We start from the raw sequence: 27,222 nt of genomic DNA on the forward strand, positions 1-27,222 counted from the left end.
AGCAACTCTAGCATTTTTGGAGGAAATGTAGTCAGAAGACTAATTCAGCCAAACCAATTAAACAGGGCAAATAACAACTAAATTTTTAGTTATCTGCTCAGAAACATGCGCACTCAGTGCTTTTAGGGTGTTCATTCAAGATTGCATTACTTGAATAGCAAATTATCCTAAATGCAGGAATTGACAGTCATACGACAATTACTTGTTCTTATTTCCTCCTCACCCCTCCAAACAAAATATAAATTTTGTATATAGATAGTTTCCTAAACCAGTGTTAAAGTTAGTAGACACTTTAGTCATTTATCATAACAATGAACATATTGTTAATGGCCCGCTGGAAGGAGCTGATGCTCAAGAACTCCAACACCCCCTGCAAGCGCATTCCCACCAAAAGAAGTCAGCTAAACACCAACACCACCCAGAGGCAGTAGTTCATCTGGGGAAGAGCAAACAAGGAGGAAACACATCTGTTTTGTGACTTCAATTCAACTGCTGTGGAAATTCATTAACCTCACCAAACCAAGACATGATAACAATCAAGTGTTCTGCCTACTGGGAATACATACACGCCTCAATTCCTCTAGAAACCTTTTCCTATTACAATTAGAGTTTCATCTGCTATTTCACTGACAAATCATTAACATTAAATACTACTGAAGTTGGTAGTACTGAAAAAGAATGCAAAATCACAGATCCTTTTCATTGATTTGATTCCCATTGTCAGCACATAAACACCGCAGAAAACACTTCTCTCAATAAAACAGCACCGCAATTTGTAGATTCCTTCTCCTTGCGTGATGATCACCAAACCACTTAAGCTCCTTCTCAATAATCTCCTTAGAATGTACCCATTAGAATGTCCTAACCCTCACTCTCCAACAGGGTCAACTTAGTCGAGCAGCTTTGAAGTATATTCTAGATCACTACAACTCACTACACAAAATCTTTTGTCCTCACTTCAACAATTAACCAAATTCCTGAAATTCGTGCCCTCCACCAATGGAAACCATCATTCCCGCATTCTGCATTTATTGAAACACTTCATAATCTTGAATATATGTATTACCCTATATCTTCCCTTAAATGTTCTCAATACTAAGAACATGCAGATAATTGAACTGAATGCAGCAAAGAACCCTTAGGTTATGAGAATTTGGAGGAAAATTCCACTTGTTAGTAAAATTTAGCACAAGGTTATGGTTTGGGTTGGAGGCAGCCAATCATCACAGCCCAAGACATTGTTGCAGGAGTTTCTCAGCATAGTGCCTTTTGCCCATTCATGTTCATCTACGTCAATGGCCTTCCCACCATCATAAGATCAGAAGTGAGGAGGTTCACTGATGCTCGATGAGTTTGGTACAATTCACAACTTCAGATACTAAAATTGTGTTCACATGAATGACATTCAGGCTTAGCTGACAAGTGGGAATTAACATTTGTTTATCACACAGTATCAGATAACATCAATCTCCAACGAGAGAGAGTAACTCAGGTTGTACATTTGCTCACTGAGGTGAAGGTTTATTTTCAGACGTTTTGTCACCATGCTAGGTAACATCATCAGTGAGCCTCCGGTGAAGTGCTGGTGTATGTCCCGGTTTCTACTTGTATGTTTTGGTTTCTTAAGGTGGGTGACATAAGTAGAAAGTGGGACATAACACCAGCGCTTCACCGGAGGCTCGCTGTTTATTTTACCTACCATGGTGATGCAACTACTGAAAATGAACCTTCCAGCTCAGCAAGCAAACTTACAACCTGAACCTCAACCTGAGCTACAAATCTTCTCAAAAATCGCAGAGAATGTAACTATCATTCTTTAACATTCAACACCACTACCACTCCTGAAAAACCCATCAACATCTTGGGAAAACCACTAACCAGGATTATAAAGCACCAGTCACAAATAATAAGCAATTCAAGAAGAGACAAAAGACTACATATCCTTTGGTAAATAACTCCAAAAAGTTTATCTGCCATCTACAAGTCATGAATCAGGATTGTGATGGAATACACTCCATCTGTCTGGCTGGTGCTGCTCCAACAATGCTGTCAAAACCATCCAGGGCAATCAGTTACTTTGAATACCCCAGCACCCAATCAATACCAATAATGCAGTGGCAGCAACATATGCCTTACAAGATACATTGCTACAACATGCACCTCTTCAGCAGCACCGTCTAAACCACATATTCAACCTCCAAGGAGGACAAAAGAAACAAACAGAGTTAAAGTCATAGACATGTGCAGCACAGAAACAGAACCTTGGTCCAACTTGTCCAATGCATGGAACAATGCTCCATCACTGCATAACCACCTTCAAGTCTCTCACCATCCAGATATGGAATTATAAATCATTGTTCCATCATCTTTACCAAGCTAAAATTCTTCAACTTCCTTCCACTAGTGCCACACAGACTGCAACAATTCAAAAACAACAGCTCACGCACACCTTCTCAAAAGGCAATTGAAATGGGGAATAAATACCTTGCATGTCAATGATACTCACTTCCCAAGAACAAATCTTTAAAAAGAAACTCAGAAGCTCATATAGATCAGTAGGCATAGAAGCGACATATGAACAGGATTTGGAGTAAACTTGAATGTGGTCAGAGGTTTAAATGAGATGATGTTTAAACAGATATTTAAAAACCTGCTTGGATGGTTACTGGAGGCCCTGTATCACCACACAATGGGGAGAGGCAGATACTCTGGTTCGTAAACAGCAAATTTTGTTTTAACTGGCACCTTTGATAAACTAGTAAAAAATTATATACCTCAAAATTTACTACATTATCCTGTCTGATTATCATACTTTAATTTATCTCAATATACTTACACTTGTTCAATCAAATGGCCATATAAAATATCAACAGTTGATTCAATTTCGAGTAAATTTCTCCTCAATATCACAATCTATCACGAACAGTCAGTTGAGGATGTGAGTGAAAAGACTGTCTGCTGGTAAGTTTTATTTAAGGCGAAGTTGCATTATTATTTAAGTGATTTATGCTGCAAATATAAGTATAACAGTGATGTGTATATCCTATTACTTAGCATGGTTTTTACATTGATTATCTGGACCTCTTGATTATCCAAAATATTTGATGAATGGCACACTCATGATCGCATAGCTGCCAGTTAATAAAACATTCTCTGTACAAGAAAAGGTGAAGCAGAACTAATCAGTTTGCTTGTGCATATGATTGTGCCACACATGAAAATAATTTTCAGAATAATACAGCATTTGAAGCAGAGATATTGGAGACACATGAGCAGGCACCACATAAACATCTCTTCTAATCCTTTTCCACATCTCTGCCTGTATAAGCTTTCATTTATTTCTACAGAATAGGTTTTGACCTGCCCACAGGATATCCTTTTAAATGTGCTCAGTGAAGCAACCAGGAAATCAATACCTGTTGGACAATTTCAGACAGTCGTCATTAAAACCACATTTCTCATGACTCGCAGGTTACTTCGCTGTTGATCAGGTGTTGATAAACACCTCCACACACTCCACTTTACTGACATCACTATTTATTGTGTCCATACACATAATGCAAAACCACAAGACAATAAATCACTTTGCAACATACTGATCTCTTCAGCTGAAAGATGCGACTTAACAGTTTTCTCTGACAGTAAATGAGCACCACCCTCCCCATGGGATCATATTTCCAACAAGACATTGAACCGAGGCCCCATCTGCCTGCTAATTTGGGCAGTTGTGGCAGCCATTATTGCACTTTCATGATTCTCTGAAGCTGCACTAAAAGACACTGCAGAGCTGTGACAACAAATACATAACTTGTTCAAACCAAATGTTAACTTTAGAAAAAAGTACTGTTAAATAGCCTCCCATAAATTAAATTGCACAGAATTAAACATACAGTTGCTAAAATGAAAACAAAACTGCCATATTCCCATTCTGGGCAGTGGCCCAGGTTCACAACTTTGCTACAGCTAATAGCTCATCAATAGTCTTCAAAATAGTTCACTTTTCTTTCACAGACTAGTTTCTGGACCCAATTTTGGTTTCAGTTAATGATTATACATTCAATGTTGTAGCATGGCGATTGACAATTAAATAATCTAGTCTCAAGAGGAAAAGATAAACAAAGCTTGAAAATTACAGTGCTCAGCTGCATCTGAAAAACTGCAAGCGGAGTCACAGTACAGACATATGGGTCAAAGTAAAATCAGCAAATTAGCTCCACCTTAACAAATATTACAATCCATGACATTTTAGCACAACTCAAATCAAAATATACCACTGGTTTTAAATATCAAATTCTTCTTCACCACACAACATTCAGGACTTCAAATCTATGTCAGGTAAGAGCATTTGAAAAATTAGCAGCAGTAATTGCTAACACCAAAGGTCACGTGCAGTTTACAAAAGTATTTTCCAAGTATGCTTGTGTATACAGCATTTAACTCAGTAAAATGCCCAGCTGCAAATTTCAGAGCAAATGTCACTCCTCAAAAAAATTGCCTCCCACCTCCCAAGACATACAACTGTTATGCAATGAGTATGACAAATCATGTGAAACTGAATATATGGGCAATCCAGTTATGTTACAATAGCATGCCTTAAAAATTAAAAGGTGATATAATACAAACAAAAGCAATAGTCATGACGACTGTACAGGTGATCTTTCTTTAAGAGTCACACAGCACGGAAACAGATCTTTTGGTCCAACTCATCCACACAGGCCAGATATCCTAAACTGATTTAGTTCTATTTTAGAGAGTTTGGTCCATATCCCTTTAAACCATTCCTATTCATGTACCCAGATTCCTTTTAAATGTTGTAACAGTACCAGCCTCCACCACTTCCTCTGGCAGCTGCTTCCATACACACACTACCATCGTTGTAAAAAGGTTGCCCCTCAGGTCACTTTTATATCTTTCCCCTCTCACCCTAAATCTATGCCCTCTAGTTTTGGGCTCCCCCTACCCTGGGGAAAAAGACTTAACTATTCACCCTACCTATGTCCCTCATGATTTGGTAACCCTCTAGAAGGTCACTCTCAACCTCTGACACTCCAGAGAAAACAAATGGCCCGATAAACGAATGGCGTGATGAGGAAAAATACTTTTGCACAATGACTGATGTCATAGCAATTACAGAAATGTAGCTAAGGGATAGAAAGGATTGGCAGCTTAATGTTCCAGGATACAAATGCTAGAGGAAGGATAGAATGGGAGGCAAGAGAGGAGAGGGAGTGGCGTTTTTGGTAAGGGATAGCATTACACCTATACTTAGGGTGGATACTCCCAGAAGTACATCCAGGGAAGTTATTTGGATGGAACTGAGAAATAAGAAAGGGATGATCACCTTATTGGGATTGTATTATAGACCCCCTAATAGTCAGAGGGAAATTGAGAAACAGATTTGTAAGGAGATCTCAGTTATCAGGGCAGGTGACTGAGGTGTCAGTGGGGGAGCACTTTGGGGCCAACTACCATAATTCTATTAGTTTTAAAATAGTGATGGAAAAGAACTGACCAGATCTAAAAATTGAAGTTCTAAATTGGAGGAAGGTTAATTTTGACGGTATTAGGCAAGAACTTTCAAAAGCTGATTGGGCGCAGATGCTCGCAGGTAAAGGGATGGCTGGAAAATGGGAAACCCTCAGAAATGAGATAACGAGAATCCAGAGACAGTATATTCCTGTTAGGATGAAAGGAAAGGCTGGTAGGCGTAGGGAATGCTGGACGACAACAGAAATTGAGGGTTTGGTTATGAAAAAGAAGGAAGCATATGTCAGATATAGACAGGAGAGATCGAGTGAATCCTTAGAAGAGTGTAAAGGCAGTAGGAGTATACTTAAGAAGGAAATTAGGAGGGCAAAAAGGAGACATGAGATAGCTTTGGAAAATAGGGTTAAGGAGAATCCCATGGGCTTTTACAAATACATTAAGGACAAAAGGGTAACTAAGGAGAGAGTAGGGCCCCTCAAAGATCAGCAAGGCAGCCTTTGTGTGGAGCCACAGGAGATGGGGGAGATACTAAACAAGTATTTTCTATCAGTGTTCACTGTGGAGAAGGACATGGAAGATATACAATGTGGGGAAATAGATGGTGACAGCTTGAAAAATGCCCATATTACAGTGGAGGATTTGCTGGATGTCTTGAAATGAATAAAGGTGGATAAATCCCCAGAACCTGATCAGGTGTATCCTAGAAGTCTGTGAGAGCTAGGGAAGTGATTGCTGGGCCCCTTGCACAGGTGAAGTGCCAGAAGATGGGAGGTTGACTAACATGGTACAATTATTTAAGAAAGGTGGTATGGACAAGCCAGGGAACTACAGACCGGTGAGCCTGACATTGGTGGTGGGCAAATGGTTGGAGGGAATCCTGAGGGACAGGATGTACATGTATTTGGAAAGGCAAGGACTGATTAGGGATAGTCAACATAGCTTTGTGTGTGAGAAATCATGTCTCACAAACTTGATTTGAGTTTTTTGAAAACGTGACAAAGATGATTGATGAGGGCAGAGCAGTGGATGTGATCTATATGGACTTCAGTAAGGTGTTTGACAAGGTTCCCCATGAGACTGGTTAGCAAGATTAGATATCATGGCATATAGGGAGAAGGAGCCAGTTGGATGCAGAACTGGCTCAACAATAGAAGACAGAGGGTGGTGGTCGAGGGTTGTTTTTCAGACTGGAGGCCTGTGACCAGTGGAGTACCACAAGGATCGGTGCTGGGTCCACTACTTTATCATTTATATAAATGAGTTGGATGTGAGCATAGGAACTATAGTGGACAGTGAAGGAGGTTACCTCAGATCATAACAGGATCTTGATCAGATGAGTCAATAGGCTGAGGAGTGGCAGATGGAGTTTAATTTAGATAAATGCGAGGTGCTGCATTTTGGGAAAGCAAATCTTAGCAGGACTTATACACTTAATGGTAAGGTCCTAGGGAATGTTGCTGAACAAAGAGACCTTGGAGTGCAGGTTCATAGCTCCTTGAAAGTGGAGTCGCCGGTAGATAGGATAGTGCTTTCCTTGGTATGCTTTCCTTTACTGGTCAGAGCATTGAGTACAGGAGTTGGGAGGTCATGTTGCAGGTGTACAGGACATTGGTTAGGCTACTTTTGGAATACTGCGTGCAATTCTGGTCTCCTTCCTATCAGAAGCATGTTGTGAAACTTGAAAGGGTTCAGAAAAGATTTACAAGGATGTTGCCAGGGTTGGATGGTTTGAGCTATCAGGAGAGACTGTTTTCCCTGGAGCGTCGAAGGCTGAGGGGTGACCTCAGAGGTTTATAAAATCATGAGGGGCATGGATAAGATAAAATGACAAAGGCTTCCCTGGGGTGGGAGTGTCCAGAACTAGGGGCCATAGATGTAGGGTGAGGGGAAAGATATAAAAGAGACCTACGGGGCAACTTTTCCAAGCAAAGGGTGGTGCGTGTATGGAATGAGCTGCCAGAGGAAGTGGTGGAGGCTCGTACAATTACAATATTCTAAAGGCATTTGGATGGATATATGAATAGAAAGGGTTTAGAGGGATATGAGCCAAATGCTAGCAAATTCACTTAGGATATCTGATCAGCATGGACAAGTTGGACCGAAGGATCTGTTTCCATACTGTACAACTTTATCACCCAATAAAGATTGTTCTCAATCTTCTGATCAGTCACCAATAGGCCCAAAGGAGGCTAACAACACAGTGAAGCTTGTGAAGGTGGGAAGGAAATGAAAAGGCACCTGTGTGTGAATCTTTTTGCGCGCACGCACGCTTCAGGGGTGCAGGTTTAGTATTTAAAAATGCTGCATTTCTATCAAAACTTTCCCAATCACAGGATATTCCACAAATGCTTTACAGCCAACTGCATACTTTTGACATCCAGTCACTTTGATAATGTTGCAAATGCACTTATAACCCTTCCAGCCAAGACATTTCGGTAATAGCTGTGATGTCAGGAATTGAGATTGGCCCTCTGCGTTCCTCAGCTAAAGGCTATTAGCAGAAACATTTTTCCAGTGAGTAGATTACACTGAGAAGTAATGCAATCAGCTGTCAGCCTTCTTTACGCTGCCAAGTTTGCAAGAGGTACAAAACTGAACTTCTTTAAAAAAAATTACAGAGGAACCTCGATCATCCAAAGGACACGTCTGGGGCATATTCCGTTTGGACAATCAAATGCTAGATAACATAGTTTAACCAAGCATAGGGACCTTGCGATCTTGCCAAATAATCCGATATTCAGATAATCGAATGCCAGATAATCGAGGTTCCTCTATAGTTGATATGTGAAAATTGAACAAATCCAAATCATTTTCAGAATCTTGAAATTCATCCTGCCTACATACACCCAGTTTTCAGAGCACAGGTTCAGGGAATTGAAGATGTACATTCTTAAAATGTTGAGAGTAAGATTCACTTCAAGACTTTCAATTAATCCTGAATGGTGCAATTCTTTTCGCTTTGCATACTGTGGCTTTTAAATTGCACATTTCAAAACCCCTGTACCGATATTAAGTGGGTGAGGACAGGGTTGATGTCTGCTCCAACAATTATAGGACTAAATCAGTCAAAACAATGTCTAGAGTCCAGGTGTGCATAAAATAACTTTGGTGAAATTTGGTGGGATAGGCAATACCAGTGGAACCTGACCCCATTACAAGTCAGCAAATTTTGTAGGGAAAAATACAGTGTTTTCATTCTCCGAAGTTGTAGATTGTAACTCATTTGCTCCATCATTCAATGGCTGGGTACCCTGTATCACTCTCACTCCATAATCTTTGCTCCTTTTAGCCCCAAGAACTATAGCCATTTCCTTCCTGAAAACATTCAATGTTTTTAGTGTCAACTATTTCTGTGGAATTCCACAGGCTCACCACCCTCTGGAAGAAATTTCTCCTGATCCCAGTCCTAAATGACCTACCCCATATCCTTAGATCGTGACCTCTGCTTCTGGACTCCTCAGTCATCAGCAACATCCTGTGACTACTTTGACTGGTCAGAGTTAAAAATCGCACAACACCAGGTTATAGTCCAACAGGTTTATTTGGAAGCACTAGCTTTCGAAGCGCTGCTCCTTCACCTTCAAAAGGGAGTGCTTCCAAATAAACCTGTTGGACTATAACCTGGTATTGTGTGATTTTTAACTCTGACCACCGCAGTCCAACACCAGCAACTTCAAATCTTGCCTGGTCCTGTTAGAATTATATAGGTTTCTCCAGTGAATGGACCCCTAACCAAACCAATCTCCATGGGGTTCCACAGGTGACTAAAGAATCAACCATGGTTTTCACTGAATAATCTATAGCCAAAGATCTTATCATTGATGAACACCCCTATTACCCTCTTATGCCATGTGCTCTTAGACTGTGCTTCACTACCTTCAAGATTTATACATACTTCAGCTTCATTTGAAAACTAATACCTTAAAACCAAATGCTTCTTATCCACATTACACCAAAAAATAGTTAACTGCAATCTTAAATCAGTGTAACACCAGAGAGCAGTGTTGCTTGAAAGGTGAGAACAGTTTGTTTCCTTTTTCCTTGTTGTCTTTTTCCCTCTCCCAATGGATCCAACTCATTGCTGAAATACAACTTCCTGGGAACACTCCAGTTTCTACCAATTTCCATGGCAAAGGCAGATGGTGAGCACTGACAAAATGAGTGACCCAAGGGACACTCAAATCCTGTCCTCCATCTGAAGCGCTCCTGTGCACAGCCAGAAATGGTAACTGGACATTGACCAGGAACAACAAATAAAGCAACTCTCAGCCAGCTAAGGTAAACTTTAAATGCCTCAATCTACTGAGCTAAGATCAGACTGACTCAATCAAACCCGTAAACCTTACTCACGACATGGTCGATGGGCTCAATACCTTCACAACACAGCTACATGACAAAGGTCCAATGCTACTTTCCAACGAACATCAGGATTTGTACAACACTTGCTACTAATTAGCTGGAAAGGCCACCAATATTTTTGACGATGGGAGAACAGGGAAGAGATACACAAGAGCAAATTTAATGAAATTAGAGATGCAAAAACTATATACAGTAGTGAAAATTAGGGAGAAGTATGTTTAATCTTTCTAATAACACTGGAATAATAATGGTGTAAAAAGACAGAGAGGGGGCAATAGTTTCTACAGCATTTGGGACAATTTTCTAAACGGCAGCAAGGAAAGAATTACTGCTGCATCTGATTCAAGGGAGCAAGAGGGGCTAAGTGGACTAGACTACAGCTAGGGAACAGTGATCACAGCAGATCATATGTTTTATGTTAGCTATAAGAAAAGAAAGTGAATAGAGTACTTAACTGGAGGGAAATCAATTTCAGTGGGCTGAGATCAGGTCTGGACAGATTGGAATAATTGATGGGTTAAATTGCAACAAAACAATGGAATGCCTTAAAGAGGTAATAGTTCAGGACAAAGGGGTAAAATAAATTTGGGCAGCAAAAAAAAAGCTCCTTGCATAACAACAGAGAGAAAAATAAAGCAGAAAAGAGTGCATGACAGATAACACATACAAGATTGTTAACACAAATGAGATCCAGTATAAATATTGACCAGAGGAAAAATCTGAAAAGATGAAACAGAGACAAAGAGAGACACAGACAGAATGGCATAGTGGCATGCAGTCAAAAGTCCTCAACAATGACTCTGGATCCCCTGAAGTCGCATGCCATCAAATCAAACATGCATAAGGAAGCCTTCTACTGATTACTAACCAGCTGGTGAGATATTAAAAATCACTTGGAAGTACAGAGCGTATGGCAAGGGCACAGAACCTACCCTGGTAGGGAGACTTCAGAGTTCATCACTTAGCAGCACCATTAGGCACCAAGATGGTCAAGGCCTAAAGGACAAAGCTGTTAGACTGGATCTGTGAATGGCGGTGAGAGAACCAATGAAAAACATACTTTACCTTGTTATCACCAATCTCCTATCACAAATGCACCTTTCCATGACCATTTCTGTAGGAGCAACCACTGTAAATAGCCTTTGTAGAGGTGAGGCACAATCTCCACATGGAGCATCATGTGGCAACAACACTATACTAAATGGGATAGATTTTGAATAGCTCGAGCAATTCAGACTAAACATCGATTAAGCACTAAGTTATCAGCAGCTAAACTGAACTTCAATGTAATCTGCAACCTCATGGCCCAGGAAATACCCCACTCCACCATCATCATGAAGCCAAAGATTAACCCTGGTTCAAAGAAGAACACATAAGGGCATGCCAGAAGTGCTAGCCATACCTAAAAATGAGGCATCAACATGGTGAAGCTACATAACTACACCACATAACTACTTGTGTACCAAACAGCATAAACAGCAATGACGTAAAGCTAAGCAATTTTGCAACCAAATGATCAGATCCAAGCTCTGCAGCTCTACTGCATCCAGTCATGATTGGTGGTGGACAATGAAACAACTCACTGCAGGAAGTGGCTTCACAAATATCTCATCCTCGATAATGGGGAAGCCCTGCACATCAGTGAAAAAAGTAAGGCTGAAGCATTTGCCAAAAATAATCTTCAGCCAAAAGTGTCAAATGGATAATCTCTTTCTGTTTTCTCAGGAGGTCCCCAGCAGCACAGGTGCTAATCTTCAGCCAATTCAATTTCTGGATGTGATATGATATAAAGCAACAACTGAAGGCAGAGGATACTATGAATGGTGTGCGCCCTGGCAACATTCTAGCAACAGTACTGAAGAAGTTGTAAGTTTGCTCAATGAGCTGGAAGGTGTTTGTGTATCTTGGTGGCTAGTTTTCTGCCTGTCTAATGTAGCGGTTGTTACAGATCTTGCATGGTATTTTGTAAACGACATTCGTTTTGCTGGTTAGTTCTTTAGTGTCCTTTAGGCTCAACAGCCACTTTTTAAGTGTGTTGGTAGGTTTGCGGGATACCATTATGCAAAGGGTCTGAGTAGTCTGGTAGTCATTTCCAAGATGCCTTTGATGTAAGGTAATGTGACTGGAGTTTTTGGGCATGTTGTGTCTGCTTATTTGGGCTTGATTAGGAATCGGCAGACTGGTGTTTGTTGGGTACCCATTCTTCTTGAATACGCTGTATAGTAGTTTTCTTCTGCTGCTCGTAGTTCCTGGGTACTGCAATATATTGTGGCCCTTTTAAATAATGTCCGGATGCAGTTCAGTTTGTGTGTGATGAGACAATTGCTTCTGTAGTTAAGTATCTGGTCTGTGTGTGTTGCTTTCCTGTAGACGCTGGTCTGAAGTTCTTCACTGTGACATCTAGGAAGGGGAGTCTGCTGTTGTTCTCCTCCTCTTGTGAATTTTATTCCAGTAAGGATATTGTTGATATTGTAGGTTTCCTTTAATTTGTTCCATTTTGTGATGACAAAGGTGTCATCCACATAACAAATTAGAGGAAACCTACTACAACAACAACATCCTTACTGACATAAATTTCACAAAAGAGAACAACAACAGACTCTCCTTCCTAGATGTCAATGTGGAATGAACAGTTAATGGAGAACTTCAGACCAGCGTCTGCAGGAAAGCAACACACACGAACACTAACTAGCCACCAAAAGATATGACCCACTATTACTAGTGTCCTTACACACAGACAAAGAAGGATACCACTTCAACTGGGATAATATAACCATCCAAGGACAGGCTAAACAGAGACATGTATGGCAATTCTGAGAGGCCTGGCATTCAAACCAGAACTCCATCAATAAACACACCGATTTGGACCCCATTTACCAACCTCTGAGAAAAAGAACGAGAAATGATATCACCCACCTTAAGAGACCAAGACACACAAATAGAAAGCTGGACATAATACCAGCACTTCACTGGAGGCGCACTGATGTTACCTAGCATGGTGATGAAACATCTGAAAACAAACCTTTCGGCTAAGTGAACAAACTTACAACCTGAGCTATAAATCTTCTCAAAAATTACATAGTACTGAAGACTTGTGCTCCTGAACACCTCCAGCCATCTGTTCCACTGTTCTAGCTAGAATACTGGCATCTACCCTGCGAATGTGGAAAATTGCCCAGGTTTGTCCTATGCACAAAAAGCAGGACAAATCCAACCCAGCCAATTACTGCCTCATCAGTTTACTTTCAATGATTGGCAAAGCAATGCTATTGACGTTTCGGGCATAAGCCCTTCTTCAGCTTATGCCCGAAACGTCGATTCTCCTGCTCCTTGGATGCTGCCTGACCTGCTGCGCTTTTCCAGCAACACATTTTTCAGCTCTGATCTCCAGCATCTGCAATCCTCACTTTCTCCAAAACATGCTATCAACCAGCACTTGTTTAGCAATAATTGGCTCACTGATGTACATTTTGTGTTGTGCCAGTATCATTCATTTCAGCCTTGGTCTAAACATGGACAGAGGAGCCAAACTCCACAGGGGAAGTGAAGTCAACTGCCCTTGACATCAAGGTGCCCTAGCAAAATTATAACCACTATTCAATTAGATCCATCACATATCGACCAGACAAAACAAGGACAGTTGATTTCCTCACCTAAAAGACAGTGAACCAAATGGGTTTTTCCAACAATCAACAATAGTTGTATGGCCATTATGAGACTCTTAATTCCAGATATTTTTCTTGAATTCAAATTCCACCATCTACCATGGCAGTTCTCAAACTCAAACCCCAGTACATTTCCTGTATCTCTGAACTAATAATCTCACCAGGTCAATGCTTCCTCTTATAAATCATTTTCCTACTTTTCTGGATGTTGCTAGTAAATTCTAACTCGAGGGAATGACAAAACTGAAAATCATATAATTGCAGACTAGGAGACAAAGCACAGTGACAGCTTGTTCTTTTGTGAAATAGGTGCTATTTAATCCCAATCACATTCATCCCTGTAATACCCATAGATTTGTACTCCTGGTTTGCCTTCCTTCTTTCATATTCCTTACACATGAACTCATTCAAAGGTTTGCCGCACGCATCACGATGTGTACCAACTCCTACTTAACCATCACTCTTGTGCTCACTGACCTACATTGAGCCTTTGCCAGAATGGAATTCATCATCGGTTGCAGTGAAAAGATGCTGAGAATAACATTATGTAATCATCAAGCTGCAAAGGTGTATACGAATACTTGATTAATGCAGCAGTTTTGTGACATTACACAATTCCCAAGGAAATTTTACAACCCAAGGGAAAACTACAGACAAAGAGACTCACGTATTCCACAACAACTTGCAGTTAACTAGCACATTTAATAAACTTAAACATCTCAAGTCACCTCTCAGGAATGTCAAACAAAACCGTGATGCAAAGCCATGCAAAATATTTGACTGGATGACCAAAACCGCCTTCCTAACCTGCAATCTTCTTCCGGACTTCTCCGCCTCCACCCCACTCTGGCCTATCACCCTCACCTTGACCTCCTTCCACCTATTGCATTTCCAACGCCCCTCCCCCAAGTCCCTCCTCCCTACCTTTTATCTTAGCCTGCTGGACATACTTTCCTCATTCCTGAAGAAGGGCTCATGCCCGAAACGTCGATTCTCCTGTTCCTTGGATGCTGTCTGACCTGCTGCGCTTTTCCAGCACACATTTTCAGCTCTGATCTCCAGCATCTGCAGTCCTCACTTTCTCCTAAAAGATTTTTTTTGCCTAGTGTCTTGAAGGAACGAGTGGTTTAAGGTAACTGGCAAGGCAGCTGAAGCAGCAAAACTAATGGTAAAGCAATTAAATCGGAGAACACATAATAGAGTTAAAAGGAGCCTTGAGATCTCAGAGGGTTACAGAGAAAGGGAGGGATCAAGGTCATGGAACATGAGAATTTTAACATTGCTTCCTATTCTGGCAAAGCCTCAATGTAGGTCAGTGAACACAAGAGAGTGATGGTTAAATAGGAGTTGGCACACATTGCTACGTGTGCAACAAACCTTTGAATGAGTTTATGTTCAGTGAGTATGGAGGAAGATGGAAGGCCAGCCAGGTGTGCACTGGAATAGTGAACTCTTTGGCTTTAATGAGGGTATCAGTAGCAGGTAAACTGAGACTGGGCAAAGTTGGACAGTTTATTTGGGCGGCACAGTGGCACAGTGGTTAGCACTGCTGCCTCACAGCGCCAGAGACCCGGGTTGTATGGGTGGGTTTCGCTTCGGCGGGTCGGTGTGGACTTGTTGGGCCGAAGGGCCTGTTTCCACACTGTAATCTAATCTAATCTAATCTAATCTAAATGGAAATAGCCAGTCTTAGTGACGGTGCAAGTACCTGCCCTGAAGATCCTCTCGGAAAAAAGAACCTAATTTAGTTTTTTCCTGCAAATAAGCGAGATAGAGTCTGGCAGTTAGGGAATAAAGTTTACAGCTGCAACCAAAGAATGGTTTCCCATTGCTTTGTTACATTGATCTTCTAAACAATCAGCACTTATGCTGCACGGCAAACCAAAGAAACAGGAAAGGTTGAGAGACGTTATAATGGAGGTAGAACTGGATGTCAGAGTACATGTAGAACTGAATTTACATTCTGATGATATCACTGACAAGTAATATGTAGAGGGGAAACAGAAGGGGGTCAAAGATAGAAAACTGGGTAATACCAGAAGGAATGCTATGGGAATGGGAAAGGAAGCCATTGTAATTTGATAACTATCTAATTGTAGCCAAAGTAAGAATGGAACCAGCAAGGCAGTGTCAAAGGAACATAATGTGGTCAGCAATCTTAAAGGCTGCAGATGAATTGACAAGGATGATATGGTTAATTTACCACTTCAGAAATGATTTACCAGGACGCTACAGGAATGCAGGGTTTGAATTATAAGGAGAGGCTGGGACCTTTTTCACTGGAGTGGAGGAGGTTGAGGGGTGACCTTATTGGGGCTTATAAGATGATGAGGGGCACAGATAAGCTGAATAAGCAAGGGTCTTTTCCCTAGGGAGGGGAATGTCAAGGCTAGGGCACAATTTTTTTCTGAGAGAGGAGAAAGATTTTAAAAAGATATGAAGGGCATTTTTTTTTTTTACACAGGGTGGTGTGTGTGGAACGAACTTCCAGAGGAAGTGGTGGATGCAGGTGCAGTTACAATTTTTACAAGATATTTGGATAAGTGCACGAATAAGAAATGTTTGGAGAGATATGGGCCAATCACAGGTCAGTGGGATAGGTTTAGTTTGGGATTGTGGTTGGACCGAAGGGTCTGTTTCTGTGCTGTACGACTCTATTATAGGACTTTGATAATGACCATCCACACACATATTTCCACACTGTCACAAGGGAGAAAATCTGATTCAGGGATTCAAACCTGGAGTTCTGGGAAAGATGGGCATAATAGGAGACAATATGTTCAAAGAATTTTCAGAAGTCAGTTCCATTGATCACAGAAAACACTCTGCCATACACAATCTCAACATGTGAAACGGAAAGTTTGCGAAGTTTGATCACCCCAAGCCACATATTACAGATATTTTCAAATCAACCTGTTCAAAGAAAGTATTACATACATCTGGAACAGACGGGAAGTATTACAGTCTTCCTGACAGAGGAAGTTCTGGATACAGAAGAAAACGGTGGAAATGAGGACATCCTCCATTCCCCCAACAGCGTTCAGTCCATCTAGAGTATAAAATTAATACCGTCGAAGTGAGCAATGCTTTGAAATCAAAGTAGCCTTTTCAATCAGGACTAGCTATTGAGAATGTACGTGCGCATGTGTGGGAGGGGTCAATCCTAAACTTTTAACATGAAAGAAATTCAGATTTAGAGAATGCTAATCACATCCTCAAAATTCCCCCATACTTCCAAAGTTCAATCACGACTGAGCGCTAGACAAATGTTGCAACCAATCTGAACACGATATCCCACAAACAACAACGAGATAAATAAATGTACAAGATTTCTGTTTTCTTGATGCTTGTTACTGAGGGTAGCCAATATTCCGAAGTTCCCGAAACAAAGACAAAATACTGCACTAAGCTACTAGTCAAGAGAATTCTGCGGGGCATCTTACAACAGCAGTGTCAGATGCCCTGAAGTCTCGATATACTAATGACAGTCAAGCTCTATCCTAACCGGGGGAATTAGAGGCAACCAGGATGCATGATCCCTTGTTTAAAGCTATCAAGTGAACCATCAAAACTAGTAACCAGAAAATCCTGAGTCACAGGTGAAACTGGCCAGTTCACTGTCCTGATTCATTTTAAAATCTTAAGAATCCTCTCCTTCCCCAATGATAGTTTTTCTTTTTAAAAAATCTGTTTACAAAGAGCTTCGGGGGTGCGAAGGCTGTCCTACCTTGAATTCACGGCTGAGCTGTGGAGTGTATTCTGCAGTCCAGAGTGCTCGGACCAGAGAAGCGAGCTGTTCAGTGACCTCTCCTCTCATGTCTGCCTGGGGTCTCGATCGGAATAAAACTCCGTTGGATTTGCAAGTTTTGTCCAGCTCTTCCTCGTCCTCTGCCTCCCGGCGCTGGGTCTCTGCCCCTTCGGAGGGATCGGGCCAGCCGGGCGGCCGCTCCCGGTACTGCTCCAGAGCCAGGAACTCGGCGAAGAGTTCGGTGTTGCTCAGGCACTGAAGCACGGCGTTCATGAAGCAGGTGTTGCCGTGGTTCTTGAGGCCGGCCACGCCGGGGGGCTGCCAGCGGTCCCCAGACAAGCCGCTTTCGGACGAGTCGCTGTGGCCGGCGGCCGCGCACCGGCCCGCGGCGACCGCGGCCGGATTGATGCCGCTCATCATCATGATGATGGAGGAGGCCGAGGAGACCACCCCGACCCCCGGGCCCAGCCCGATGCCCAACCCCATGGCGGCGCCGGCCTCGGCCGCTCGGAAATTCTTGAAGCCACCGTCGTCCTTGTCGTCCTCAGCCGCCTCCTCGGTGCCGAAGTGTGAAAGGGTGGACAGAGTCTTCAGCACCCTGCTCATAAAACTCCCGACCGACCGTGCCGAGCCCCGCCGGAAAAGTTTCTTACTGAAGGACTTTTTCTCCTTAGCTGCCGCCTTAGACATGTCCCTAATCTCCTCCAAAAAAAACAATCGCTGCGAGGAAAAGCTGTACGGTGGATTGGAAATTCAACACCTCCTCCCCAAAAAAAGTGCAACGGCAAGAACGCTCGCCTAACTTGTACCTTTCTTCACGTTGTATTAAAAAAAGTGATTCATTTGCAATTTGAGAAACTTTTCCAAATTGCAGTTTGAAAACGTTCTAAAAATTTGCGATTGAAAGAAAAACAAAGCAACAATTTGTAAAATGCAACTTAAAAAAAGGGAGACTTTCAAAGATGCAAAAGGGGGAAAAGTGTTCAGATTTGCAATGCGGTGAGTGAAAAGGGGGGGCTGGGGTTGGGTGTATTTCGAGGCGATTATTTTCTTTGTCCCCCTCCCCTCCCCTCAATGGGCGGATGGTGTTGTTCGTTCAAACGGTGAGGGTGAACTTGCAGCGGCCCGGGGGTGTCGAGTGCGCGTGCGCCCCGGCCGGCTGGCCGACCCCGTGCTGACCCCCCCCCGCCCGGGGGCTGCTGCAGTCTGTCTCAGTGAGGCGCTCGATCCATGAGGCGCCGCTCGGCTCGGCTGCCTGCCTCCCTCCCTGGGCCGGGAATCGGGATCGGGATCGGGATCCACATCGCCCCTGCAGCCGGGCGGAGAATGCGTGGGTTTGTGTATTTTTTTTCTCTCGGTCTCTTCCCCCTCCCTGTTCTCCTCCGCGTTCGGTTCACTCCCTCAGCCCGGCTGGAGATTTAATTCGACCCGCTAGAAAGCTTGCCGGCGGCATACGGGCCGACTGCCGGAGCGCACGCTCCGCGGCCGGCTCATTCTTCGCCGCGAGATGCCGGTGTGCGCCGAAAGCCACCATTCACCGCCCGCCAAGGCCTTGCCACTTCAGCGCGGTGCACTCGCGCCGCCCAACCGTCCTCCTGAACCATCGCGCGGGGGGGGCGGGGCCGCTTCCTGGTGGGCAGTGTCCTGCCACCGTTCACTATGGCAACCACCGCGTCCTCGCCCAGCCGCCCCTCTGATTGGCTTCTCTAACTGTACCTGTGCGTTTGCTTGGGTACAGGTTATGTCAATCACCTGCCCCGCCCTGCGGCATTGAGTTGAAGCAATTTAAAGGGGTAGGAAATTCATTTAAAGGGAAGGGCACATTGTGGAAAAATGTTTGACAATGTTATTTTCTTCCAGCACAACATTGTAAAGGTTCTTTCTGCAATCCATGTTACAGCGCTTCACAACATGCTCCTCAGATTCTGGGTCTGTTTTCCTCCCATAAATCATATGTTGATTGCAGTTCCGAGGAAGGCTCAGGGGACCCAAAACATTAACTTTGATTTCTCTTCACAGATGCTGCCAGACCTGCTGAGCTTTTCCAGCAACTTCTATTTTTGTTTCCGATTTACACCATCCGCAGTTGTTTCTGTTTTTATGCATTTATATAGAATCTTTAACATTGTAAAGATACCATTCAAATTAGACATTACGTCAAATGAAGAGATTTTAAGACCACAGAGCAAAACATGGTCAAATGGACAGGAGTCAACAAGTGCCTTAAGGGTGAAGAGAAAGAGAAAGAAAGCTGGAGGGAGAGAATTCCTGTGTTTGGAGCATACACAGCTGAAAGATGCTGTAAGATAAATCCTCGCTGTAGCTATTTTCCAGCATTTGGCCCATATCCCTCTAAACCCGACCTATTCATATATCCATCCAGATACCTTTTAAATGTTGTAATTGTACCGGCCTCCACCACTTTCTCTGGCAGCTTACTCCATACATGCACCACCCTCTGTGTGAAAAAGTTACCCCTTAGGTTCCTTTTAAATCTTTCCCCTCTCACTGTAAACCAATTGTTACGACACGGGGTAAACCCCCCTGCTAATTTAAAACTGCAACACAGAAATGATTTAAGTCAAGAATTATCCCAAAGGTCGCTATTTAAAGTAAAAATTAACCACTTTATTGCTTTTCTTATTCAGCCTCTAGCTCTAGCTCAAACCCTCCAACCTTTACAGCTGCAATATGACCTCCCAATTCCTATCGTCAATGCACTGACCAATAAAGGAAAGCATACCAAATGCCTTCTTCACTTTCCTATCTACCTGCGATTCCAATTTCAAGGAGCTATGGACCTGCACTCCAAGGTCCCTTTGTTCAGCAACACTCCCCAGGATCTGACTATTAAGTGTATAAGTTCTGCCCTGACTTGCCTTTCCAAACTACAGCATCTCACATTTATCTAAATTAAACTCCATCTGCCACTCCTCATTTTGGTGTAAACTCCCATCCGACAGATTTTCTTCCATCGTTCTCTTTCTTGAAAGTGGTCTGCTGGACTTGTTGAGCCTACTGTAGCAGAGTTTAACAACAGTAGTCTCACAAGGAAAGGTGTTTTATTGCATAACAGCTAGGTTCAAATTGTGTTGATATAATAGAAATTTTACTGAGACTATGAGAAGACCTCGTCTTACACCTTAGAATCCATGTGACATCATTATAGTGACAGTGCCTAATGCACTCCTCAGCATTAACTCTTTCAGGTTTTCAACCCCGTCATTCCTCCAAACCTTTTGCTTATTATTAACGTTATACGTTTTGTATATAATTACATCTGGGTGCTCCGGTTTCCTCCCACAATCCAAAGATGTGCAGGTCAGGTGAATTGGCCATGCTAAATTGCTAACTAGTGTTAGGTGCATTAGTCATGGGTAAATATAGGGTAGGGTAGAGGAATGGGTCTGGGTGGGTTACTCTTTGGAGGTTCGGTGTGGATTTGTTGGGCCGAAGGGCCTGTTTCCATATTGTAGGGAATCTAATCTAATCTAATTTACTACCAACCCATCTCCCCAAGTTCCTGATTTCACAAATTCAGCAGTCTAGAAGTTTTGCTATCCTCCCAGGATATAATATGTTGAAACTTGGAAGATTAGTAGGTTTTTTAGTTGAAGACTCTAGATTTGGGTTGAATTTTTCCTTTTTTTGGCAGTGTTTTTTAGTTTGAGATTCATGATGGGCAGTCAACTTGGCCTGTGTTGACTTTTCTCATTTATTCTTCCTTTCCTCACCTCATTAATTGTGCAATCAGCTTCTATGTGCCCAGATCGTGGAATTTAGCAGCAGGAAAGACAGCAGGACTCGATTAATGACATTGAAACCTTGACATCATATTTAAACTTCAGCTCCTTAGCACATCAGATGCCAGGATTTGGCATTCATACTCTGGTTCTGAACAATGATCCTGAATAATATAGTCCAGAAAGGCAAGTTAGCTCCTTGCTTTGCCAGCAGAGACCCGGAGGTGCTTGTGAACATGATGGTCAAAAGAGGGGAGTGTTTTTTCTTGCTGACTGGCAAGGATAGCCATGCTACCAAATGCAACCAGCCTAAACCGAGGTAGTAGTCCAGGTCAGTCTTGTGTCCCAGGTTAAAAAAAAAACACCTGGCAGTGGACAAAAGAGTAAGTGTTACCATCTTCTCTGCTATCTCGGGAGTTTAATTTAGATAAATATGAGATGCTGCATTTTGGGAAAGCAAATCTTAACAGGACTTATACACTTCATGGTAAGGTCCTATGGAGTGTTGCTGAAGAAAGAGACCTTGGAGTGCAGGTTCATAGCTCCTTGGCAGTGGAGTCGCAGGTAGCTAGGATAGTGAAGAAGGCGTTTGGTATGCTTTTCTTTACCGGTCAGAGTATTGAGTACAGGAGTTGGAAGGTCATGTTGCCGCTGTACAGGACATTGGTTCAGCCACTGTCGGAATATTGCATGCAATTCTGGTCTCCTTCCTATCGGAAAGATGTTGTGAAACTTGAAAGAGTTCAGAAAGGATTTACAAGGATGTTGCCAGGGTTGGAGGAGTTGATCTATAAGGAGAGACTGAATAGGCTAGGGCTGTTTTCCCTGGTGCGTCGGAGGCTGAAGGATGACCTTACAGAGGTTTATAAAATCATGAGGGGTGCAGATAGGATAAATAGACCAAGTATTTTCCCTGGGGTAGAGGAGTCCAGAACTAGAGCGTAAAGGTTTAGGGTGAGAGGGATAAGATATAAAAGAGACCTAAGGGGCAACTTTTTCACTCAGAGGGTGGTGCATGTATGGAATGAGCTGCCAGAGGAAGTGGTGGAGGCTAGTACAATTGCAACATTTAAAAGGCAACTGGATGGGTGTATGAATAGGAAGGGTTGGGTGCTGGCAGGTGGGACTTGATTTGGTTGGGATATCTGATCAGCATGGACAAGTTGGACCGAAGGGTCTGTTTCCATGCTGTACATCTCTATGACTCTATGACCTCACACTCACAGCGTCGCCACTATTCACGCTAATACTACGAGTGCATGCTCCTCTCATAAGACTGGAGGATAATAACTCTCACATTGCATGCATCGTGTTCACTCAATGCCACTAGACTGCCTCATCCTGTTATCTGAGTTTCTTACTTGGTGAAAACATCTATCCTCCCCAACATCACCACAAATACCTCTCCCATTCACTTCAATGATAATCAATCCTTCCCTTTGTGACATTGCAGGAAAGATTTCTCACAACTGGGCAGAAAAGCTAAAGACTGGCGGCATGGCAGCGGGCATTAGGTTCGTCACCTCCTGTGAGGAAAAGGTACTGGGGGGAACTGTTCATTTGGAGATGCAAGACCTTCATTAGCAACCAACCAAGTGAGCTTCGTTGAGCTATGCTGCACCATTCTCCTTTTACCAACAGTGCTAGCTTATTTTTATCCAGAACAAGCTTGGAAATCTTTTATGCAACTAACTTCAACTCTTCTCTTATACAGGGACCAGTGGAACCCAGCAATCTACCTGGAGAAAGAGACCAACACTGGAAATCCTTCACTCTACTTCCACCTCTGAGGAGGAAGCCACTCAATTCATTCAGGGTTAAATGACAAGGCTTTCATCTGCATCCTCCAGAAGTTCAGAGACTTTGATCTAGGTTAATAACATTTGACGAGCACATTACTGACCACAATACTGTTCAAGAGTTGTTGCATCATTGCATTCTCACTTTCAGCTTTTCAAGGGAGCACACTGCAATTCAAGCTGGTCAAGAAAGTAAGAACCCAGGTCTCTGGCATTCAGTGGACCTCCAATGATGAGGCTCCTGCTCAACCTGAAGCAGATGACCATCTATTGGCCATTAACGACTTTGGCAAAATGTACAGAGAGAGTTAGGAACATCAGACAGGCTTGTCAGGGCCAATTCATAAACTGGATTGAAGGTGAAAGGAGTCCACCAATGTTATCAGTTTTCTTCCAGTTCCAGCATGCATGCAGCTAGCTGTCTCCATCAACAAGTCCAGCATGCTCACTCTGCCAGATATACACACAGACCCACTGCACTGCTCAGCATCATTGGCAGACAAGAGGAATACAAGGGACCTCAATCTCATAGGTTGGTGCCAACAGATGGCCACAGGGAGGAGGATCCACATAAGGACTCCCATAAGCTTCCTCTCCAGATACTACAGACTCTTCGCTCACTCTTCCTCCCCCCTTGTCTGTGTTGGTGAAGCCTGCATTAGTCTAAGCCAAGGAGGGGGAGCCCGCATCTAGGCAGGACACTGTCAGCAGGCCTAGTCCTTCTAGGCGCAAATACCCCTGGGCCAAGTCTTCCAGGCCAGTAAGACCTATTGAGGAACAGGCATCTTCCACCAGCTATGAAAGCCAGGACTGCACGTCATGGTTGTGGGAGGGTAAAAAACAAAAAAAAAACAACTGCCAAGACATAGGTGCTCAGGTGACACAGCAGTGTAAATAATTTTACACTTTTGGAAAAATGTGTTCACACACACACCAAAAATGTCTGCTGTAGTCATTTTGTAGCTGTTATGTCTGGTAAAGTCTCACCCATTTAATGTCTTTTTCAGAAATCCCAAAATTGAAAGAAGGTGTAATCAACAAGTATTATTTATCTCTTACAAGCAACCAACTCCTTTTTCTGTCACATTGCTGACTGCAGCCAAAGCATTGCATTTTAAAGAAGACAACACTGACGCTTAAAAAAACTTTCTAATTTGTGGTCGGCTCTGCCCTACATAGATCGTCCACACCTATACTTACCCTATGAGTGACAGGACTCAATTAGAGATGATTCCACACGTCTCTGAAGATGTTGTTGCATTCTAGCTTTCAGCTTTTCAAGGGAGCATATTGTCTTTGAAGCTGAAGTGCTGCACAATGGGAAGTTCATGTTTCCACTGTACCACCTCCCCCTCCCCACCCCCCCCAATTCAGTGGTCCTTTGAAAGAAACTGCTCACAGCGCAACATCTCTCATCCTCCAGGATGCTCAAATGTTTGATGAGTGGCACGGTGGTTGGCATTGCTACCTCGCAGCACCATGGACCTGGATTCAATTCCACCCTCAAGTGACTGTCTGTCTGTCTTCCTGTGTCTATGGAAAGCAACTTTGCAGAATTATGCAAGTTGTAAGTATCCCTGAGTTCAAAAGTGGGGCCTGAAGCGTTCAAGTGATCTGTGAGTTGGTCTGAAAGTAGCCCTAATGATGTGGCTGCAATAGGGTTAATTTTTCAAGGAGGTAGAGGAGATTCAGAAGCTGTATAGAAATGAGGCAAGATTCACTAATAATGAGATGCAAATATAAGAAAATAAGATAGTTGCTATTTAGTAGAGAACCCAGCGTTTAACTCTAAGGGGAAAATTGGGAATTTTTCTTAATGTTGAGAATTTAATTTTAAATTTTTACTAAATCTTCCCAACTTTCCTGCCATTGCCCATGTTTCTTGAGAGTACAGAAAATACTATTGTTTGCTTCTGTTCTTGAAAGTGTGAAGTCTGAAAAACCCCTTTAAATTGGAGGAACGTTTAGCACTTGGATCTCCATTGCTGATGGCATCTTTCTTGATGAAGCAGGAGTTGTTCCATTTTAATATCTGGAGGACATTTGCTCTCATGAATTTGGTTTGTGTTGAATGGCTATCCTGTTAAAACAGGTACTTTATTTTTTATGCATTTTTGGTCTTCTTGACAGTATCCTCGATCCCTGGGTCAAGCAAATTAATCTTGACTATGTCCTGATTCCATGACATTGGTTGTCCCATCTCAGTGTTGGCTTCAATGGAGTTGTGTGTGCCACACCCTCAGTTTAGCAGATTTTTAATTTCAGTTTACTGACAAACCATGAAGTACACAGAGTTTTCATTTCAACTTGTTCATTAAGTTTTAATACATTTTTTGCCTACACTAGTTCCATTACTGGTGAAATCAATATGTTACACTCCTCTGTTATGATATTTTGTCACTGAGGATTATTCCTGGGGAGATAAAAAAAAATTATCTGTTTGAACATCTTCCCAGTCACCTCAGCATCTGACATAACTGTGTGTTCACCAATGTATGTTACACTTTGTTACATCAATTAAAGATTTGTCAGTTAACTCAAACAAACTAAATGATTGATTTTGTTTTCTTGCAAGGAGAAAGTGAGGACTGCAGATGCTGGTGTCAGAGTCGAGAGTGTGGTGCTGGAAACGCACAGCAGATCAGGCAGCATCTGAGGAGCAGAAGAGTTGACGTTTCGGGCATAAGCCCTTCATCAGGAATCCTGATGAAGGGCGTGTGCCTGAAATGTCGATTCTCCTGCTCCTTGGTTGCTGCCTGATCTGTGCTTTTCTAGCACCACCGTCTCAACTTTGTTTTCTTGCAAATCTTGTTGATCCTTGTAATCAAAACTCTCTTCAGTATTGATGGCAGTGGTAAACATTTCTGATTTGTAGAGTAACAGGATTTCACAATGAATTATGAAATCTTCAATATCTTTGGAAATCCCCAACCATCACACTGTCAGCCAAGCTCTCACTCCACACTTGGCAAACCAAACTGTTCCTGGTGCAACTTTCCCAGGACATCTTCCCAAAGTGACTTTGGAATAGTTAGTCTTCCATCATGCAGCAGATTGTGAAAACCATTGAAACGTGTGTCAATTGCCAACACACTAAACGTTTGACCTGACCGTTCTTCAACACAACATCAAGGAATGCTGACACATCTTGGTCACTCTTTCTCTCCATCATATTTGGAGCAGTCCGTTGTTTCTCTCTTGTCATTATCTCTAATCAATAGTATGAAACAAATTTCTTCTGCCAACATAGATAATTTCAAAGCGTTCTATCTTTTGTTTGGGTTCTGCCATAAACATCTGAAACCCTATGAAATTCTCTACTAGTTTTCCCTGGACCAGTTGTTCAGTACACAAATTTCTTTGACTTGTTGTTCCTTGACTGGCTGACCCTAGACCAGTAGTTTCTTCACTGAATTAATTTAACTCCATCCAGTATTTGAAGATATGCATACCCAAGAATACAAGTTCTTGATTATGAAGAATGTACAAGCTCTCTAGTATCTGACACCACATGTGTTAAAGAATAACTTGTACCAGTCCTTTAAATGCTATACTTCCCGCACCATGTCGTTCATAGAATCTCTAAGTTTGGAAACAGGTGTTGTGGGGAAAAACACCAGTCTTGGAGTCAGAATTGGGGTTCAATGACAGAGCTTGTTGCACAAGGAAATACTGGAGCTCTGGGGAGAGAACAAAACCAACAGCACAGTGGTCAGCTGCGAGTCTTCTCTCGATCTGGAGCACATGTCACGAAACTTCTATACCCCTTGTGATGCAATAGGTCAGTGATGAGATTATTATTTTTGTAATAGGGTTTGTTTATGGCAATCATTGCAGAATCATTGATAGTTTCGATACAGTCCTTGTCAGTACTAGCGCAGCCTTTGATAATTTCTGTGTGGTCATTGTCAGTTTCAGTGTCTGCATGGAAATCTACTGCTGTAGTAATGGGCGCTAATCGCTCTTCCTGAGAAGGATGATTACTGCAGCCCTGGCTATTAGCATTTCGTATTGAGTCTGTATCAAGCTGTTAGCATTTCTATAAGAGGTGTCTGGACCCAGACACTTGAGCGGGCAGTATTTGTTACTCATGTGTATTCTTTCCCCCACCTGCCTTAGCTGGGTTGTGAGTGCATTGTGCTGGCATTCTGGTGGCCCCAGACAGTGTATGTATCTGCTCTGCTGTTTCTCTCCATATTGTGATCCGATGGCCATCTTGTGTGTCATGTTGGTCAACTGTGAATTGTCTGCCCACGGTCACATTCAAACATGTCTGCTCGCTGCAGGTGCAGATAAACTGTCCCCGGTGCTAATAAGTGCATTGAGTCTGAATGCATGAGTCATTTTTAGGAAACAGGGCAAAAACGCATCCCCATCCCTGTCCTGCAAAACAGTGTGGGTAATTACCGGGTTTTAAATGG

General features: G+C 42.6%; 1 protein-coding gene and 1 long non-coding RNA gene across 3 annotated transcripts in view; one reads left to right on the forward strand and one right to left on the reverse strand.

Annotated features, from left to right (window-relative positions):
* The window catches only part of usp31 (ubiquitin specific peptidase 31), a 140,428-nt gene extending 121,417 nt beyond the window's left edge, over positions 1 to 19,011 (reverse strand). Inside the window, exon 1 of the mRNA XM_043711666.1 lies at positions 17,239 to 19,011. Coding sequence (XP_043567601.1) covers positions 17,239 to 17,949 — 711 coding nt within the window. The 5' untranslated portion in view covers positions 17,950 to 19,011. The remainder of the gene's footprint in view (positions 1 to 17,238) is intronic.
* On the forward strand, positions 18,503 to 25,343 carry LOC122560714. Of its 2 annotated transcripts, none has more exons than XR_006314791.1 (3): positions 18,503 to 18,589; positions 22,456 to 22,597; positions 22,717 to 25,343. It is a non-coding gene; the product is annotated as an uncharacterized LOC122560714 (long non-coding RNA). The 2 variants fall into 2 exon arrangements; XR_006314790.1 differs by having other exon boundaries at positions 18,506 to 18,593.
* The last annotated feature ends 1,879 nt before the right edge of the window (positions 25,344 to 27,222 follow it).

This window comes from Chiloscyllium plagiosum, chromosome 21, assembly GCF_004010195.1.
Source record: "Chiloscyllium plagiosum isolate BGI_BamShark_2017 chromosome 21, ASM401019v2, whole genome shotgun sequence".
Classification (NCBI taxonomy): Eukaryota; Metazoa; Chordata; class Chondrichthyes; order Orectolobiformes; family Hemiscylliidae; genus Chiloscyllium; species Chiloscyllium plagiosum.